Source organism: Astyanax mexicanus, chromosome 1 (assembly GCF_023375975.1).
Source record: "Astyanax mexicanus isolate ESR-SI-001 chromosome 1, AstMex3_surface, whole genome shotgun sequence".
NCBI classification, from domain to species: Eukaryota; Metazoa; Chordata; class Actinopteri; order Characiformes; family Acestrorhamphidae; genus Astyanax; species Astyanax mexicanus.
In genome coordinates, this window is record NC_064408.1 from 71,755,283 (window position 1) to 71,776,425 (window position 21,143).

Below are 21,143 nucleotides of genomic sequence, written 5' to 3' on the forward strand. Positions count from 1 at the left end.
TACGTCTCTGAATTTCTTTAAGGTTTCTTATTGAATCTTTCCAAACAAATCTGTGTGCCGTTCTGTGTAACCTGAGATATTCTGGGGTGAAACTCCCCAGGTGGTGTAGTTGGCTACTGAATACACTTTAGGATCACACTTACTTAGACACCAATACAACATGCCCCCTCGCTGTATGATTTCTGGTGTTATATTTAAAATGGCCTACATGTATTAAAAATATTACCAGGCTATTATTTTAATAATTAAAACAATAGTCCAACTCTCTGGCTCAGCTTCAGCTGAGGGTCTGTCATTCCTCAAGGTGGAAGCGCAACTTAAAACTGGTGCTGATCTAGCACTAACAATTTTTAAATGTGAATTTTGTTGGCTTTGCTTGATCCCCAGGGATTTGACAGATGCCTGAGCTTAACCGTATAGCAATGCCAGTGAATGCTTTCTATCCACCCAGTGAGAGTATGACCAATTTTGCTCATTAGGGCTCTGAATTTGTTTTAATATCAGGAACTGCAGAGCAATAAGTCTAATTTCTTACGCAGAAATATTCTAGTGTTAACATTGAGTTTCAAAAGACTTGATTTAGACTGGACAATTTGCAATTTACCTTTTAAATATTCTGTACAATCAACTCTCATTTAGAATAACCTTCAATAATAACCTGCTTTAACTTCAATTTATCACACTCCAGCCGCTGGCCTTCCTGACATTTACAGTTTCTGACTGTTAAACACAAGACCCTACTATCCATACAAATGTGTCTTAAAAGCATGTATATTTTGAAACTTTATGCCCTCACTGTGTTTCACATCTGAAAAGCAGTTGTGGATGAATGGTTATTATTTTGAACTTGTTATAAACCTGTCAGTCAAATAGATTTCTCCTCTACCACATTCTTTTCACTAAACTTTTTGTGAGTTTTGGGCTCAGAACTCTGACACTAGCCTACAAAGCCAAAAATAGACCGATCTATCCTTTGAGCTTTAGTTGGATTCAACTTCACCCACCATTAATTAAGATATATGGTCGACAGGCTTATAGATGTTTCTCTGTCCTGGCACCAAAGTGGTGGAATAAACCTTCCCCGGGTGTCCAAATAGAGTAGCTCACTGTGTTTAATCTGTAACTGCAGGCCAATCTATTTCAACAGCACTTCATTCTGCTCATATGATGCTTGTGATTGTCCCTAGGTATCAAGGTATCCATACTGGCGTTTAAATTTGCCAGTATCTTACGTGTGGGAGAATTTGTGCACCCTAGCCTATTCACCATAGTAAATAAACAGTGTAGCACAGTCAGTTTGCTCTGGATAAAATCAATTGCTAAATGCATATAGTAAACACTCAATCAGAAATATAAATGATTTGCTACAAAACTCATTCTGTAAAGCCTCAGGCAGATATGTAAATTGTTACAGGTGTGTCAGCCTTTTGGAATAAGAGAAGCAGGATGATTGTTTAGATAAAGTGTCCTCTATCTAAGCCGTCTGCCAGCCAACATTATCTTCATATGGTGTCATGAACAAGAACCCTGGACTGTTACTGTATGGTCTATGTGGCTGGATCCAACAATTGTCCAGTTTGAGTATGGGGGCCTGGCACTTCAATCCTGCAAATCCTGTCAGTCATAAGTGTGATACAAGGGATGCTAACAGAGCAGGTATATCTGCAGGATTAGGCTCACTCACAAAATACAGGGGTTTCCAAAGAACATCTAAGCCAGTTTTAAGCTTTCTTGCCAATCAAGCACTTATGGGAGCAACTGGGCCAGATTTGGCCATGTATTAGTTGGCAAGATCTACAGCCAAAACTGCAACATCTCTGGTTAAATGAGCTGTAGGATGCCCTACAGTCCAACAGGGTCCAATAGTCTAATTTCAGTTCTACAGTTTTTACCAATTAACATATCTGTTTGTTTCAGTATTTTAATCACTAAATCTCACATACTGTAAAAAAATGTTTTTTTTTTGCAGTGACATTGACATGGTGGTGGTGTGTTAGTGTGCAGAACAGTAGTATACAGGGTGAAAGGAGGATAATAATGTATGTAAAGAAGCAAACTGTTATCACTTTATTAGGTTGCCCATTGATGATGCTTCAGAGATGCTCAACTAACACTGAACTGCATTAAATGCAACTGAACTCAAAGATGAAAGTAAATTATTCTCTATTGAGTGTAGCTTGATCTGTGCTCTGATCTTAAATCTTATGGGCTAGGTTTAGGGTTAGATTTAAGGTTTAGAAGAAGATTTGAATTAGCTTTTAAGGTTGATTCATGGTAAAGGTTAGGCTTAGGTTCAATAGAGGATAATTTACATTTAGCTGAGAGTTAAGTTGCATTTTACAGTTGAATGTTTTTTTAATGGTAGTTGAGCATGAATGAGGCATCTGGACCACACAAAAAAATTGGTACCGGAAAAAAAAATACATATATATGCAAAATGCTCATGGATGGTCTGTTGGAGACGGGACTATGTATCTACACTATTAAACCAACATGTTTTAGAAAAGCTTTGCTCCACACTCAGAAGATGAAAGCTGTTGAAAGCTTTTGTTCTGAATGGAACACTTTAGTGTAAACAGAAAAGGTCAGGTAAAAGGAAGTAGGACAGTCGTTTTGCGTCTTTTTGTGCAAGCTACATCTTCAGCTTTTACTCCCCTTCTTATATCTCCAGATCTGAGTGCAGTACTCAATTATTCTGACATCAGGGCACTCCTGGAGAGAGTGGCTTTTACTTTCACGCTTGAGATCACTGGCAAACTTAAGCAACAGTAACAGCTGTGTGGAGGTTTCTTTCTCACGGCTTTGCTCGGTGTCATGCTTTGCCTCTTCTCTGCGCTTCAGTTAGACTGACTGTTTTACGCACCAAAGACCAACAAAGACAAACTGACTAGTTTATAAAAAATAAACCCACTCACACAGAGTCTTCTGTTAGGTAACCCCACACACACTCCATCCCAGAGTGCTAAAAGTGCTGGAACCTCCCTGAGACTCTGTGTGTACATCAGGAGGAGTAGTGAGAGCTGAGGCAGAAGCAGACACTGACAGACTGTCACACCCTGACAGCTTCATATCTGAAGTGGATGGGGGTGAGTTTGTAGCTGTGGGTGTGTGCTCTGCTGAACATCCGCATTCAAGGAGGACCGGATTACAGATTCTGCAGAGGTGGGGAAACGAATTACTCCACAGGATGTCATGATGACAGCGACGAGACGATGCAAATTAGGAGAGTGCTGCAAAGGAGATAGAGCCGCAGCTGGAATTTTCAGAAAAATGTTGCCAGCTCACTCTGATTGATGAGCAGAAATGGATGAGCAGTACATTTCTAAATTATCCCCTGCTGTTGACTATGGAGCTGGTATGTTCCTGCTGGTGGTAGGTAAGCAAAATATTTCATATTCTCTCATTTATATAAAAAAAAATACTAGGAAATTATGTTTGATGTATTAAAATGTTTTAAAAATGACCATTACATATATAACATGCTTTCAAAGGAATCTGCAATTTTAGAATCCAATTAGGTAGTGTAAATGACAAAATCCAGCAATATATGTGCCTATTTTACTAATGTGCACTTTTACATCAAACACAAATGTTCAAATAAACAAATAAAAGGGAAGGGGTGTGGTTTCTGAAAGTGTCCCACTTAATTAAGTAATGTGTAACAACTAAATTTTGCATAAATGTCTTTTTAAAAAATATGATTTTTTTTCTCACTATGTGAGTTTAACTGTAATTGTAACTGTGGCTGAGTTATTCCATACCAAGTCTGGTAAAAATCCACGAAACACTAGTGGTTCCAGGTTTAGAAGGTGCACTACAATATGCTGGAAAAATACTTAAGTTTGAAATCTGTAGAGAGACAATCAATAAATGCTGGTCAGCAATAACTGCAGAGGAATCTAGCAGATGTTTTGGGAATGACATGGTTCTGGTCCATCAAGTCAAAAGGGGTTAAAACAGTAGTACTCACAATCCACAAAGAAAATATTAAGATATAAAAGTATTAAACTGCTAGTCAAAAGGCATTCAGTTTTGCACAGTTAAACCACGGCCTTAAAATCTAATGAAACCCATATGACATTTTTGATTACACTTTTTCTTTAGAATTTTTAATTCTTTATTCCCAATCATATCTAAATTTTCTTTAAAAAAAAAAAAAAAAAAAAAAAAAAAACAGTAGTCCCATATGACCAAAGGGTCATTATAAGACTTATGTGACTTTTGGCATCTTATGACTTAATAAAATACTTAAGATTATTTTTTTATTTTGACTACTTCAGACTACACAAAAATGTTCTTGCTTGATCAGTTTATATTTTCACTTTTTACTTAGACAATGACAGGGTGAACATCCCATCACCTCCACCACATCAGATTAAAATTAATTAAGTAAAAAAGTACTTTAATGTCAAGTCTAACAACATTCTTCTACAAAAAACTAATTTAGTCATTAAATTATTAGGAGTAAATGTTAAGAAATATGTTTTTATACAGTACTGGAAGGTTTGTGGTTTAAGCCCAAAGACCAGAATCCATGGCTGAGGCATCCTTGGGACGAGGTGGCTGCCCTCCAACCCAGGTGTGGGCTCTGCCTTATTTAATTGGCTGTTAACTGCCATGGATAAATTCAAATTTAAGGAATGCTCAGTGGCATTGAGGTGTGGTAAGCCTACCAAAACTATTGTCAACAACTATTAACAACATTTTGTCTCATGACTCATCAAATACACAAGGTGTCCAGGTATAGGTTCAACTACTTTAGTTTACCCTGCAGCAGTTGCTAACACAGATTGTAGAATGTCAACTTTGTCCTCTTCTGTGATCCATCCACAGTGATCCATCCATTTTGTTATTAATGGATTTTTTTCTACTTACATTACTTTTATACTGAAAATAGTTTTGAAACCAGTATTTTTACACTTGATACTTCTACCGAAGTGTTTTAAACCCGAGTATCTATATTCTACCTGAGTAATGAATGTGAGTATTTTGACACCTTTGGTACTGGGCATAGAGGCTCATGTGCACTACAAGTCTTTGTTAGTAAATGGTTCACCTTTAAGTATTATTTGTGGTTCTTGCAAAACCTACTAGTTACTTACTTCATGTACAGGTTCTTTAAAACACTCTTAATTTAAAATGATTCTTTAAAGGTCATGCACTGATTTTTTTAAGGTGCAAAAATGTATTAATTTTTGACATCCTTTTTAACATAATTATTTCTATAGACTGTAAGCATAATATTGTTAATGCTAGTTTAACCACCTAGAATTTTCCTAAACAATATAACATTAATAATAACCTAAGTAATGCTATCTTACCTGTTCACAAAGATCTGTGCATGGTATCTGCATTTAGAGTGCTCGAAAAATGTATGATATTGTTAGTGATAAAGTAAATTCATTGAGTCTCTGGAGTAACATTTTCTGAACAGTAAGTATTAGGAAAACCAAGCTTAAGTTAGAGTTATTGCTTACTTATATTGAAACTTTACTGTGCTTCTCCAGTGCAACACAAATCTAAAAAATGCTGCAGCATGTGCTTCTTGTGATATGAGGCCGGTGCTGCACTGGATTTTTTTTTTTTGTCATGAATCTAATTTGTTACACATAACGTACACATGCACAAATGTCAGACTGTGTAGCCTGAAGTCAGGTTTTTGAGTGAAATGCAGCTTTTCTCAGAAATGACCCATGTTTTCTTTGAAGGTTATCTCCAAAAGGTCATTCAGTAAGACTTTCTGCCTTCTAGGGGTAAAAGTGTAAAGGTGCTTCACTGCAAAATAATCTGCCAGAACCCTGAGGATCCCCCTTTGATTTCTTTGTTATTATTAATATATTAGCCCCTTGATGTGTGAGTTTACATGGTGGCAAGGAGCACCTACCCATGTAGGAAACCCTCATGATGGATTAGTTGACAAGACTATGAATTCTTCCAGTCAGGTTGTAAGAAGCGGTAAAGCCACATCGCTGAAGTGCAGCATAATACAGGAGTTTGAGTAAAGTTTCTACAGCACCAAGGCTAAAGCAGCATTAGCATTATTCTATTAGCATTGCTTTTGCATTCAGAGGTGAGTATTGTCGTCCTGTAGCCTGCATATTTACCATGTTAAAACAAGCTACATGGGAGGAACCACTAGCTGATATCGCCCTGGGTTACTTAGTGAAGCGCTGTCGGGCAGACAGCTGCTACTGCTAATGATATTGCTGCTACTTAACCCCCACCCAGCGGCGAGACCTGCAGAATTTAAAGGAAAACGAAAACATGGCGACACCAATGTTCCTTACTAATGTTGCATAGTGCGCCTTATAATCCGTTGCGCCTTATGTATGAAAATAGACCAGAAAATAATTATTACAACAATAATTTTTAATATTCATCTTCAGTCTGTGTACTGTGTGTCAGGAGTGCATAGCAGGGAGAACCAGGGGGGCGGACGTAAATGCAGGTAATGCGGATTTATTGCAAAAATAAATACATAAATAAAAAAAACCAAAAGAAACACACAACCTAACAGACGTGTAGCACGCACAAGAACTCACACCATACTGAAGACAAAGGGGCTATAAATACACTCACACACAATGGGAAACACCTGTTGTCACTAAAGAGGGGGAGGAGCTACAAATGAATACAGGTGGGAGCACTAAAGACAGGAGCGGAGACAAGGGGAGAGCCATGTGCTCTGATCAATGAAAAACAAAGGAAGGGAAAAAACATGAAGGCTGATGAGGGACAGGGCAAAAACGTGACATTAGGCCCTCCCAAATGCGCAACTCCTGGGGCGCATAAAAAACAAACAAAAAAAAACCCAGGCGCCGGTAAGGAGAGAGACAGGAAAACCCGAAAAAGTGAAAAACAGGACAAGAGAGGGGAACAGAGACCAGACATAAGACTAAACGCGAGAAATACAAGAAATAAAGTCACTGAAGCCTCAAAGCCACGGGCACGGAGGCTAAGAGAGGGCGCTGCTGCTGTCTCCATAGCAAAGGTGGCTATAGAGCCACGGACACGAAGGCTAGGAGAGGGCGCTGCTGCCATCTTAGCAGGGATTTAGCAGGGGTGGCGGAAGCCACAGAGCTACAAAGTTCATGGAGACCGGCGCTGCTGCCGCTGTCGTCGGTGCGACGGGGGTCGCGGACACGGGGACCGGCGCTGCTGCCGCTGTCGTCGGTGCGACGGGGGTCGCGGACACGGGGACCGGCGCTGCTGCCGCTGTCGTCGGTGCGACGGGGGTCGCGGACACGGGGACCGGCGCTGCTGCCGCTGTCGTCGGTGCGACGGGGGTCGCGGACACGGGGACCGGCGCTGCTGCCGCTGTCGTCGGTGCGACGGGGGTCGCGGACACGGGGACCGGCGCTGCTGCCGCTGTCGTCGGTGCGACGGGGGTCGCGGGCACGAGGACCGGCGCTGCTGCCGCTGTCTTCGGTGCGACGGGGGTCGCGGGCACGAGGACCGGCGCTGCTGCCGCTGTCTTCGGTGCGACGGGGGTCGCGGGCACGGAGCTTACCCGCTACGTCCAGGGTTAGGTGAGTTCTTCTGTCAGGAGTGCATAGCAGGGAGAACCAGGGGGGCGGACGTAAATGCAGGTAATGCGGATTTATTGCAAAAATAAATACATAAATAAAAAAAACCAAAAGAAACACACAACCTAACAGACGTGTAGCACGCACAAGAACTCACACCATACTGAAGACAAAGGGGCTATAAATACACTCACACACAATGGGAAACACCTGTTGTCACTAAAGAGGGGGAGGAGCTACAAATGAATACAGGTGGGAGCACTAAAGACAGGAGCGGAGACAAGGGGAGAGCCATGTGCTCTGATCAATGAAAAACAAAGGAAGGGAAAAAACATGAAGGCTGATGAGGGACAGGGCAAAAACGTGACACTGTGAGTCTGTTTATTACATGTCTTGCTGTTCTTGCACTCACCAAGACAAATAAAAAAACCTGTTATGTGTAACATGACTGATATAAATACAGTGACTCTGAAAACCAGAAACCACTCTGACACTGTGCAGATACACACTTTCACTAGTCAGACGAGAGGAAACTGGGAGAGATGTTCAAGCCTCAGTGTTTAGATACAGAAGTATCAAATATAAATTAAACCTGTTTTCTTCACAAATATTAGGGCTGTGTTTTGGAGAACATTTGTTAATAAGACACGATTCAATATAATGCAAAACACTGTGATACTGCAAGGCGATTGTGATTGTTTCAATCAAATAAAAAAACGGTCCTTAAATAAAAATATATATCTTAAACATAAAATATGAATAAAATAAAAGTTTACTTTTTATCCAATCAGAACAGTGGGATCTATCAGCAGAGTTCAACACTGCTCTCTAGTGGACAAAGTTTAAACACAACACTAAATTTACTACTGTCTGACGCCAATCTTTACATGTAAACTAATCATTAAAAATCAATACTGTTTTTTTTAAACGTACAGTTTTTATTTAAGCAATAGAACACCAGAGGGAGTGTGTTATCACGAATAACATCACGGCTGTGATTCGGTCGCAGGCACGAGCCGAAGGCGAGTGCCGTAGATCATCACAGCCGAGATGTTATTCATGATAACACACTCCATTTCATGTTCTATTGCTTTTATACAACAGTTTCTTTTTTACAAAATGAATAAAGAAATTAAATCAAAGAACTTTAAGAAATTCAGTTTGAATATGCTTTAATATGGACTGTGCCTTTCGTCAAAAAGTAGTTCCACAAAAACTGTAACAGAACTGAAACTTAACTACAAAACGGTGTATGGTTCATACAGACTAACACCACGAAAGTTAGCTTGAAAGCAAAATTGGGAATAAGTGAAGATGGTAATGTTAGGAGCGTGACGCTAATACTTTCCTCTCCTGCTCCGTGGAGTCGTCTTCAGGTGAAAGGTGGAGTCGTCTTTCTGGTTGTTTTGGGTGCTGTTGGTTTTAGCTATCCGGCTGGACTGTGGTTAGGTTAGCGTAGCTTGCTTTATCTCAGCATTAACTTAGCTTAGCCTAGCCTGGCTGGTTAGCGTTCTGGCTGTAAGACGGCATTAACCGAGCGATTTTCTTTCCCTTTTTTCCGCGAAAGATGAGCCAGCGCTGCGGGCGAACGTGCCGCGGCTGAGCACTAGCCTGTGCTATGCTGTGGGTGTCCTGTGTATATACGCCGTTACTCGGCAACGCGTCAGCGGAGTGATACAGGTTTAGTGTGAGAAGGCCGTGATGTTATCACGAATATCATCATGGCTAGAACACTTCTCAACCAATCAGATTGTGAGGTCGGAACTAACTGTTGTATAATTTACAATATACCATGGTTGAATCAACATCATATTAAGGTTGAATTATGTTGTATTATGTTTTGATTTAAAAAGCTGATATTGTGACGCTGTTTCAATGTCTTATATTTCAGCATTTAAAAAACTATAGATTATGTTCAATTTTCACTATGCACTGAACTTTTTTAATTTTGGTGCTTGGATAATTTATTTAAGTTAACTGTTGCACGTACAACCCTCAATGCTTAAAAAAACATCTGCAGCTAAAAAGGTTTTTTAGACTATATTAGAAGTAACACTAAGCTTGTTTACAAACTTTACTTTTTAATTAGTTGGTGTTTATTTGAATGCACACATATAGATATATGCATAAATAAAATGTAAAATATAATATAGTGAAATGCTAATAAAATCACAATAGTGTCCTTATTAATAAGAAAAATATATTATGTTGATGCCAAGTTAAACATTTAACATTAATTTAAATGACATTACATTAAACCTACAGCTGACATTATTTAAACCTCATTTTATTGTGGAAGGACAGTAACGTGCCAGCTGGGTGGTATAATTGCAATCAAAGACCTGCACTATTGTTACGACCCTAGATAAAAAAAGTATAGCCTAGGGGTCTAAGGGTTGCAACATAAATAAATGGACCAACAAGTTTTGGATGCAAAAATAGAAAAGTGTATTTTATGTTTTTAGATTGGAGGGTCAGGCAATACAAAATACATAGCAGATCAAGAAAATACAAATAATGTTACAGCTCAAAAAGCAATAATAATAATAATAATAATAATACTCAAAGTCATAAACAAATATAAACTAAGTCACAAAAACTTCAGGGTGAGCCAAGGCCAAAATAACAAACAAAAATGTCTAACCAGTCAAAAGCTATCTTACCTGTGCATCAAAAACAAAAGTTCAAAGAAAAGACAAACAGCTTACCTACCTCCCTGTTCATAAACAGAAACAAATGTAAGTAAAAACAAAATGGCAGCTCACCCCTACAGTGACATAAAACATCATCTTAACCAAGACAGAAACATAAGCTAAACAAAGGCAAGTGTCAATATGTCTGCCATGGACCACATGGAGGAGACACCATGGGCCACCCCACAATGGAACTTCAGGTCCTTTTGTATTCTTGGGTCACATGGCCACAGTGATCAGCTGACATGTTCCCACCAAGATGTGACCTAAGAACTTGAGAGAGAGGGAACAAGAGATACACGGAAAGAGCAGCAGAAGGGAAGCAGCACGACAACAGAAAAACAACAAAAGCTACTTAATACCTTGCTCAATCTACAAAAATAATAATAAATTCCAAAATAAACGTCTAGGACGTAACACTATAAAAGAGTTGCACTGTACTATAAAACATTGCCATCTGTGTGCTGCCAACTTTTTAGAATAACTTTGGGTGTGTTATTGTTAAGTGTCAATATGATTTCATTGTGGGGTTGGAATTTTACTGCAGTGCTGAGTGTGACCCACGACCCAAATAAAAAAATAATAGATGTTCTGTGGTTCTGTGAGCTTCTGACCATTGAAAAACAGAGTGAAAGAAGAATAATAAAGTATGAAGAAAAACAGATGTTCTACAGTTATAACACTTATTTAGGAATTGTTCAGTTCATTTGATTGGTCAGTATAAAATCAGGGATGTGGATTAAATAAATGATGATGGATGGATGATGGATCTGACATTGACTTTTGATAGGACTTTTCTCAAATACAAGTTTTTGAGAAAAATTCTTAGAAAGACATTTGTGTCTCTGCTTTTAGTTCCATCATCAATTTTATCTCTTTTCACTGATCTTCCCCACAGCCATTCTTTCCATCCTGGGGAACGCTGCCGTCCTGATCACGTCTGCTCGACGACACAGACTTTTAAAAGCCCCGGAGCTGCTCACTGTCAATCTGGCCGTGACTGATATCGGCATGGCACTGAGCATGTATCCACTCTCCATCGCCTCAGCCTTCAACCATGTCTGGATCGGAGGTGATTCCTCCTGCCTGTACTACGGGCTGATGGGAATGATCTTCAGCGTGGCCAGTATTGTGACACTGGCTGTCATGGCCATGGTGAGATACCTGGTGACAGGAAACACTCGCAAATCAGGTACCAACTGCAGTGGAATACACAACACAATATGGTCAAAGTTTAAAATCACTTCAGTTTCATTTTTTTTTTTTTTTGAGAAGCTAAGTTCAGTAAATTAACCGCTAAATGTAATAAATCTAAAAGTAAATAATCTAAATTGAATAAAGTAAAATCTAAGTTCAGTAAATTTGAAATGAGTTAAAAAAAAGTCAAGAAAAAAAATCAGTTCATTTAATATTTATAAATGAACATAATAAATGGTGAGAAAGAGTGGAATTCTGAATCAGCATGAAACTCAGACCTGTCAAGTTAAGGTTATATAACATGCTATAGGCAGCAGAACAGCTCTGTGGTATTTTAGGGTTTGGGGGGGCGGGGTTTGGGGGGGGGGTTAGTGGCCTGTGTGTAAGACGCATTGTGTGTCATTAGCAGGGGAACAAAACCATTCTAGTGTTAAGTGCCTAAATCAGGCTTAATATACAGTATGCTGCATACCCTATTTATAATATTTTCAAGTAAAAATGTACCTAACATTACAGACATATAATACACTATATATAAACAGCGTGAAAATAGTCAATTAAAACACAGTGCTTCAGTGTCTGACCTCACTTTTTCTTAGCCAGTTATTTTAAATGTGTTTTTTGAAAACTTTTGAATAGGACAAGCATGACACATTTTTTTAGAGATAAAAATAATTCAATAGAATAAACCTCAGACTCAGGATTTGATTTGCGGTTATGAATGCCTTCACATGATGGCGTAATTGCTGAGTGTGAGCGGTTTAAGGACAGCTCATCACTTTGTAATTATTTATTGCCTTCACTTTATTATTTAAGTCCATTTTAAGAACACACAACCAAAATACCAAACAATACATCTAACTGAATGAACATAACAGAGATTTGTCATTATTGGTAGATTTGAAGTTCTTCTAAAAGATGTCATATAAAAATGGTATATAATTTGATGTTTGGTGTAGTAGTAGTTTTTAAAAATTGCTGAGGAAAAGCTTAATCAATATATAATTGCATGAAAATGGTGAGGAGGGATTCATGTACCGACAACACAAATGATTCTTCAATAAAATGAAACCCCTTTATTATTTCACAGCAGACCTGAAGGTTACTGCTATTGTGAATACTGTTGGGAGAGGAAGTGCTTTGCCCAAGGACTGACATATTTCATCAGTAAAGTAACAGCTGAACAATTGAAAAGGAAATCATCATTTTGCTACAATCATCTTGAAGTGCCCTGAAGATTACAGAAGACATATCTGAGCTGAAGAGGTCTTTCTATAGTCAGAAGCTTGTATTCCAAGGTTTTCATTAGCATATGAATGCAATAAAAAAATACTTGCTGCCATGAATCTACAATAAACATAATCCTAAAAGATTATATTTGGTGATGTTTTCCTAATATTTTGCATGTATTTCTCATATTTTCCTCATATTTACTCAGAAGTAATGATAATTCATTAAGGATTTATTTTTATGCTATATATTTTACCATATTATCTGTCTAAATTCAGGAACTCCAAAACCCAAGAAAAGATTTCTGCACAAATAAGGATTTCATTCATCCAATTAATCTAATTCAATTAGAGGATTAGAGTTAACTCAAAAGGGTAAAAAAAAACAGTTGTTTATAATGGCCAAAAACTGTTCCCTTTAGTCAATTATCTAATCAGTGAACCACCTTGTTTGGACAGATTGCACAATACAAGCAATCACAGCTAACAAACAAATTTACATCCCAATTATGGTGTTTGAAGAAAAAAGAAAAAAGAAACATGATTCTGCATGATGGTATTTTCACACTGCAGACCTTAAGTAAGTTAGACAATGAAACATTTCTTAAAGGGACTAGAATTATTGAAGAAACAGCCACTAGTCTGTGATTCACTGCATTATATTCACCCACATAGAGACACAAAAGAACTCAAGTTGATTCAATGCAAGGACTATTATTATTAGTGGCAGTACATTTAACTATTGAGAAATTGAGAAATTACATAAACCCAGAAATAACATAGATAAACATAAGCGTCAACCCTTTGTTAAGAAGCAAGAACACATGCTGGAGAAGTTATCAATCAATCTAACAGACCATAAAAGAATACATTTAATCAGCTGAATATGTTGGGGTAGATATACACTGTATATATAAAAAAGTGATCAGTCACCTGATCAGTCATTGTTCCTCATTGTTTCTAAATCAAGGGTATTAAATGGATTTTGAATCATTGCAGTGAGGATTTGATTGCAGTAAGTGACAACACCATCAGTAATGTAGGGATGTTGAGTGATCAGCTCTTCACCTCATCATTCCTATTTTAGAGAAAACTATTTACTGCTCAACTTGCTAGTATTTCCCACACCCTTGAAAAGAATTTGGGCAGGAGTTCAGGGAAGCCCCCCCTACAGGAAGAGAAAAGGAAGAAGGAAGGAAGGAAGAAGATGGGGAGGAGGTGGGTGTGAAGTTGTTTGACATGCAGGTAGAGAGGAAGTAAGGGTTTATATAGTGCGGAGAGTGGGAGAAGTGAGGGTGTGGATCAATCTGCCAAAATTAAGTTATACACATAACTCTACCTCTGGGGGCTTTATAGCCCTCTACACCACATGTGACAATAGAAATAGTATCTGATAGATGAAGTATCTGTCCTAGAAAAAACTAATTGTATTAGAAGGACTTCTCTACAGGGACTAGAGAAGTTGTGTGTGTGCATTTGCATATCTATATCAGCAAAAGGTACAACTTAAAATAGCTAAATGCATTCATACTTTCCCTTCATGACAGCATCACACACTATTGATAAAATCAACTGACAGTTTTTTTTTCAGTCAGTACATTCAAACTATTATCTAAACCATTATTTTGTTTTAGGTTAACTTAATCACATTATCTTCTCAAAACAAAATTTTGAAAAATAGTATATTTATATAAACGTTTAACATTTCATATATTTGAATGCATTTTTTATTATGTTTTTTTACTGCAGGAAACAAGTTCCAAAAGCAGACGATAAGCATCTTCATCGCACTTATCTGGCTGTATTCACTGCTGTGGGCAGTGTTTCCCCTGCTGGGTTGGGGGGGATATGGACCAGAACCATTTGGCTTGGCCTGCTCTGTGGACTGGGCTGGCTACCAGCACTCACTGAATGGATCTACATTCATTATGGCTCTGGCCATATTGTGCACCATCATCCCATGCGGCGTCATCTTATTCTCCTATTCTGGCATTGCTTGGAAGCTCCACAAGGTCTACCAGACCATCCAGAGCCACGACATGCTGCCCAACTCAGGTTATGTGGAGAGGAAAGTCACACTGGTATGTTTATCCTCAATTTTTAACTAAAAATATCATAGCGCTGTGGTTGTGATGCCTCAGTACTACATAGCAAAGATTCTGTGAAATTTAAAAGAAACGTCAAAGTAGTAAAATTCAAAAGCATATTTTTTCTGTGAGCATTTCAGCTTAGTTACTATTACATGATGTGTATTTTCTCTGCACACTCTGCTCTTTTATTTCTGAGAAATCAAAAATGTCTCATGAAAAAGAAACTACTTAACATCTTCTGGGCTGATCAGATGCAAGAGGGTGCTTCAGAAATCCTAAAGTGTAAATATGCACTTCATTTATCAACTAAAACAACATGAAAATTTCAACACTGCATTTACGCTTTGGGAAAAAGTAGTGGTGTATGTAAGTTTTATGATTCCAGTGCAGGGGAATTGCTTTTCTAATAAATCTCACCCATGTCTAATTACCAATTTAATTGCCACACCTCTTCTCAAACACAAAAATCACTTAAACAGGACCTGCCTGACAAAGAGAAGTAGACCAAAATATATTAAAAAGCTAGATGTCATGCCAGTATCCAAAGATATTTAGGAACAAATAAGAAAAAAAGAAATTGAGATCTATCAGTCTGGAAAAGATTATAAAGCCATTTCTAGTTTTGGGACTCCAGCGAACCACACTCAGAGCTGTCATCCACAAATGGCAAAAACCTGAACCCAAGGTGAACTTTCTCAGGAGTTGCCGGCCGACCAATATTACCCCAACAGTGCAGCGACGACTCATCCAAGAGGTCACAAAAGACCCCACAACAACATCCAAAGAACTGCAGGCCTCACTTGCCTCAGTTAAGATCAGTGTTCATAACTACACTATAAGAAGAGCAAAAAAAAACATCTTTATGATGCCCAAGACTTTTAGGAAAATACTCTGTGGATTGACGAGACACAAGTTTGGCAACATATGACAAGCCACAAAACAAGAATGTTTTTTTACTTTAACTTAATGCAACTGAACTATGACACTAAGAAGCAACACTAAACCTTAGTTTAGCTGAACAAATTTTTATGAGCAATCACATATACAGGGGTATATATAGGTTCCCCACCTTCTGCTCTGTGAACTTTTGATTCATATTGTAGTTCATTTATATCCTGCAGGTAGTTCTAAACATAGAAGTGAGAACCAGTATTTCTGCTTTTTCTGTTTTATGTGGTGCATCTTTGCACAAATACAGGGACAGTTTGACAAAATGTAGTGGGTTTAAAAGTAGCTCAATAGTTAGCTCGCTAGATTAGACTCTGTGCTAACTGGGTACAAACACGCCCACAAGAGACAAACTTGGGTGAGCATTTGTTGCCTGCTGGTGTAATTGCATGGTTACACTAATAGAACTGTGGTCTTCACTCACATTCCAGAGTGAGGTAACTGCAGATGTGAAAAATGTTTTTTGGGACACAATGTTTACAAACTATACTGGGTTTTATCCACATGCACCATGCACGTGACAGTCTCAGTCTGTATGTTGTCATTTTAGCTCTGTGTTCAAACTGAGGGAATTATTACAGTACAAATAACAACTGCAGTGAAATTGTATTCCACACTGTTATGGTTAAACTTTGACAATTAATCACATTATTCTCACTATTCATACTCTGGAAGGATAGTTTTTATTTATGACACCACTCTTTTTAAAAATAAATGCCTAGTTGTGCATTTGTGTTCTTATTTTATTACTCATAATAAATAGGTGCAAATAAAACCTACGTCCTGCCACTCAGTGGGCATGGGCACCTGATCTTCATGTATATTCAATCTGTTGATTTTTTTCCTTGACTCAAATTAATATTCTTGCAAGTTCTTGTCTTGTAGAAGTCTTTGAAAAAGTGTCTTTCTCACAGTTCTAGAGTGTGTCTAAAATAACAGCCTCAGGCTATATCAGCTGAACTCTCCCTGTTGGCTGGGACACACTAGAAGTACTGTTTGCTCCTTCAATCAGCTGAAGTGTGTTTCTCCGGTGTTTCAGATGGCCATTCTTATCAGCTCCGGCTTCATCGTCTCCTGGACTCCCTATGTGGCTATCAGCCTCTGGACCATGTTTCACTCTGAGGGGAAGGACAGCGTAGCACCTGTCGTCAGCATGCTGCCCTGCCTGTTTGCCAAGTGCTCCACAGCCTACAACCCCTTCGTCTACTACATCTTCCGCAAGTCTTTCCGTCAGGAGCTGAAGCAGCTGCGGAGCTACTGCTGGTGCCACCACCCAGAGGATGAGTTACCCGCTGCAGAGGAAGACCACAACCAGTGGAAGATCTCAGTGATCCTGAAAAGTCCTGGAGAACAAAGACATCAATGCATTACTTCGGGGGGCTGCTAGACCACTCTAAAAACAAGCATTCATGATGACAAGGTGACTAGTTTAAGCTAGCGACAGACATGTCTCCACAGACTGCAGCCTGATGAGCAGTGTTGATTGACTCTGCACTATTGGTGTGTGGTTTATTGGCATGTATTGTTTGAAAGAACAAATGGTCTGTGAAAGGGCTGCTTACTGACCTGAAACTGTGTATAAGCAGCAGGCACTTAGAACTCCTAATGAAGCCTTGTTTACACATCAGAGCTGTGCAGAAACATCTGGGTAGCACTGAATCGTGTTCTGATTATATAAACCAAAAATAGATGGTGAAATAGAATCAAATGCTGTACCGTATTTTTCGCACTATAAGGGACACCAGATTATAAGGTGCACTATCAATAAACGTCTATTTTCTGGTCTTTTTTCATTAATAAGGCGCACCGCATTATGTGAAACTAGTTAGGAACAGGGGTGATGCCATGTTTCCCTTTTAATTCAGCAGGTCTTGCAACTGGGTGGCTAGACCTGTAAAGCTAAACTAAGCAAACAAAACTGTAATTATATAAAAAAAAACACTTTCTTTTAAAGTGAAACGAGTGCTGGATGTTAATCTACACAGATTTCTTTCCTGAAAACTTATTTTGGTAAGTAAAGCGCTTTCATTTATTTACAGTAAGCTTAGCTTTACAGATTTCCACTAAAGCTGGGTGCAGCAATATTATCATTATCATTAGCAGCTAACTGCAAGCGTTAACCACGATTAGAGACTAATGCTGCTCGACAGAGCTACACTGAGGAACACTGAGTGTTCAGGTAAACCAGGGTGATAATAGCTAGCGCTTGATCCCACGTAGCTAGTTTTAACACTGTTAACACACACCTCTGAAAGGCAAAACAGGTAGCACTTAGCGCAGTTTGCGGCTAATGCTAATACTGCTCCAGTCTTGGTGCTGAAGAACTAAACTGAAACTCTTTATAACGATGCACTTCAGCAGAGTGATTTTACTGCTCCTTATGACCTGATTGGTAAAATTCATACATAATGCTCACTGGATTTTTAAGCCACACTGTCGATTTGTGGCATAATTTAAGGAATTTAAGTGTGCCTTATAGTGCGAAAAATACAATAACTGTATTTGTAGGGAATGTATGCTCATTGATGATGTTTATTAGACATACTGTTTAGCAGCACTTGAGAGAAAATACAGTGTTACATTCAATAATTGGAATACCTAAATGATTCAACCAAATGATGGAATTGTAAAAATAATTTGACCTATGAATATGACCTAGATAACAACAGTAGGGTTCAGAAATGATCTTCTTTCATAGCTACAAATTAGTCTTCTCCACTTACGGATAACTGCTGGATTAGAGTATTGATGTAGAAAGTTAAAACAGGCTAATCACAATGCAGGAAGCACAGTTTATTTTAGTCAAAGGCACCACAGAGGGAAAACTTGACAATCAGAACACAGGATGCGATTTGTTCATTTAATTATGTCCTGTTGGCTGCATTTGGATCTATATCCAATTTGTATAGATCAGTGTGATTGTTTCCGTTATTTTATTATTTGTCATGATATGAATGACATGAATGTTTACATTAAAAACAGTACATGTGTAGTAAACTCCTGTATGTACGGATCACCAGCCTTCAGCTGTACAACTCAATGGCACCAATGTTTTGGAGAATATAGACTCAGTCAGAGATTGTACACTATGGTACATTTTAGAGAACATAATTAATACATATTGAGCAGTAATATAGTCATACTGACTGTTAATTTATCACATGTGCAATTATGAACTATTGCTGAATGACACTGTTACGATTACTGTAGAATCTGTAGTCTATTGTACAGTATTTAGTGTATATAGAGTCACACTGTTCCTTTCACTGCTGTAATGTTTCTTTGTGATTATATGTTTGTGTTAATAAGACTATTAATTCTGTGTGCAAATCATAACAAATACATGTTTACATCTGTTATGATTTGCCACTATTTGTGTTTTATGTGATGTATTATGTGAAATAAGTATTTCTTTCTTGTAAATTTACCAAATGTCTCACTTTTACTGAGCCAAATGATCCAAATATATATATTTAAATCAAAAATGTTCATACTATTCTGGTTCTGGTGGGATATTTTAGCACTAATTCAGTTAAATTTCTGAGTTATCTAAAGCTGATGTTAAAAAAAACCTAAGGGAAGCCTGCTAATTTTTTATATGTTTCTTTTGAGCTGTGTTTGGGTCAATGTCCACAACAGATGTTGTCACAAAGCAGCTTTACAGAGATCCTCTGTAAAGCTGCTTTGATCATCTTTGATCCTCTTTTGAGAAAACCAGTGGCAACAATGGAAAATCTCATTTAGAGCATGAAGAAGAACCCTTAAGAAGAACTTAGCTTTAAAAAAGGAAACCCATCCTTCACAAATCCACTATATTGACCAAAGTATTAGGACATCTGCTCATTCATTGTTTCCATTTGAAAATGGAAACTTGATCTGGTTGCCTCGGATTTCGAGCTGTTCTCTAACCGCTCATCCTCTGCCGCTCTCATCGCACTCCAGGCTGCGCTCCGTGGTCTCCCCGGCTCAGCTGGTCAGAGGCCCGTCCCAGCACGTTACCTGCCGGACTCTACTCGCTGATTCCACGTTTCAGCACCGGCGCCAGCTAAAGCAACTCGATTCAGCGTGTGAGCTGGCCGGTCCGACTCTTCGGATCTTTGATTCAGCGCAAGCTAATCTACTCGACGCTGCCAGCCAGCTACCTGGTTCGACTCTTCGAATACTTGGCTCACTGCCAGCTTAAACTATTCGGCACAGCCAGCTATTCGGTTCGGTCCGTCAGATCCCTGGCTCATCGCCAGCATCGCTGCCCGGCTCTTTGCCGGCGCTGCTGCACGTCTCGTCGGATCCCTGGTTCATTGATGAGAAAAAGATTGAGTTCCCTCAATCTTTTTCTCAGTTCGAATTAATTAATTGTTCCCTCTATTTAATTGTTTCCCTCTGCTCATTGTTAGCTCGGTCTATTTCTCAGTTCACTCGATCTATTTCTCTGTTCAATTTATTTATTGTTCCCTCTATTTAATTGGTTTCCTCGATTTATTCCACTGTTCCCGATCTATTTCAATGTTCGATTTATTTTATTGTTCCCTCTAATTTATTGTTCCCTCGATTTACTCATCGTTCCGTCGTTCTAATCCACATTTAGATTTAATTTGTTGTTTCCCTCTATTTACTTTATTGTTTCCTTTATTTAATTAGATTCCTCATTTGTATTCGTTGTTTCCTCTATTTGTTGTTCCCTCAATTTATTTCATTGTTCCCCTAATCTTATTTCATTGTTTCACGGATTAATTTATTGTTCCCTCAATTTGATTAATTGTTTCCTCGATTCTTTTGTTACCTCGATTCCAGCCGGCGAGGCGGAACCCTACGCCCGGCTTTACTACGTACTTTTACCATGAAGGAAGGCGACGTCTCTCTTTTCTGCCCTCTATTCTTTCCGTTACATTGATTCTTTTCTCTGTTACCTCCATCACTGCCAGCGAGGCGGACCCCTACGCTCGGCTTTACTATGTACATTTATTTCTTTTCTCTGTTTCCTCTATCACTGCCAGCGAGGCGGACCCCTACGCTCGGCTTTACTATGTACATTTATTTCTTTTCTCTGTTTCCTCTATCACTGCCAGCGAGGCGGACCCCTACGCTCGGCTTTACTATGTACATTTATTTCTTTTCCCTGTTACTTCTATCACTGCCAGCGAGGCGGACCCCTACGCTCGGCTTTACTATGTAGATTTATTTCTTTTCCCTGTTACTTCTATCACTGCCAGCGAGGCGGACCCCTACGCTCGGCTTTACTATGTACATTTATTTCTTTTCTCTGTTTCCTCTATCACTGCCAGCGAGGCGGACCCCTACGCTCGGCTTTACTATGTAGATTTATTTCTTTTCCCTGTTACTTCTATCACTGCCAGCGAGGCGGACCCCTACGCTCGGCTTTACTATGTACATTTATTTCTTTTCTCTGTTTCCTCTATCACTGCCAGCGAGGCGGACCCCTACGCTTGGCTTTACTATGTA

At 38.8% G+C, this 21,143-nt stretch overlaps 1 protein-coding gene across 1 annotated transcript; it reads left to right on the forward strand.

The window, feature by feature from the left end:
• Window positions 1-3,108: 3,108 nt before the first annotated feature.
• Window positions 3,109-19,703, forward strand: opn8a (opsin 8, group member a). The gene is given in 5 exon segments (XM_049474200.1): window positions 3,109-3,376; window positions 11,118-11,411; window positions 14,395-14,726; window positions 16,723-17,103; window positions 19,626-19,703. Coding segments are annotated over 5 exon segments (1,158 nt in total). The 5' UTR covers window positions 3,109-3,303.
• Window positions 19,704-21,143: the final 1,440 nt, after the last annotated feature.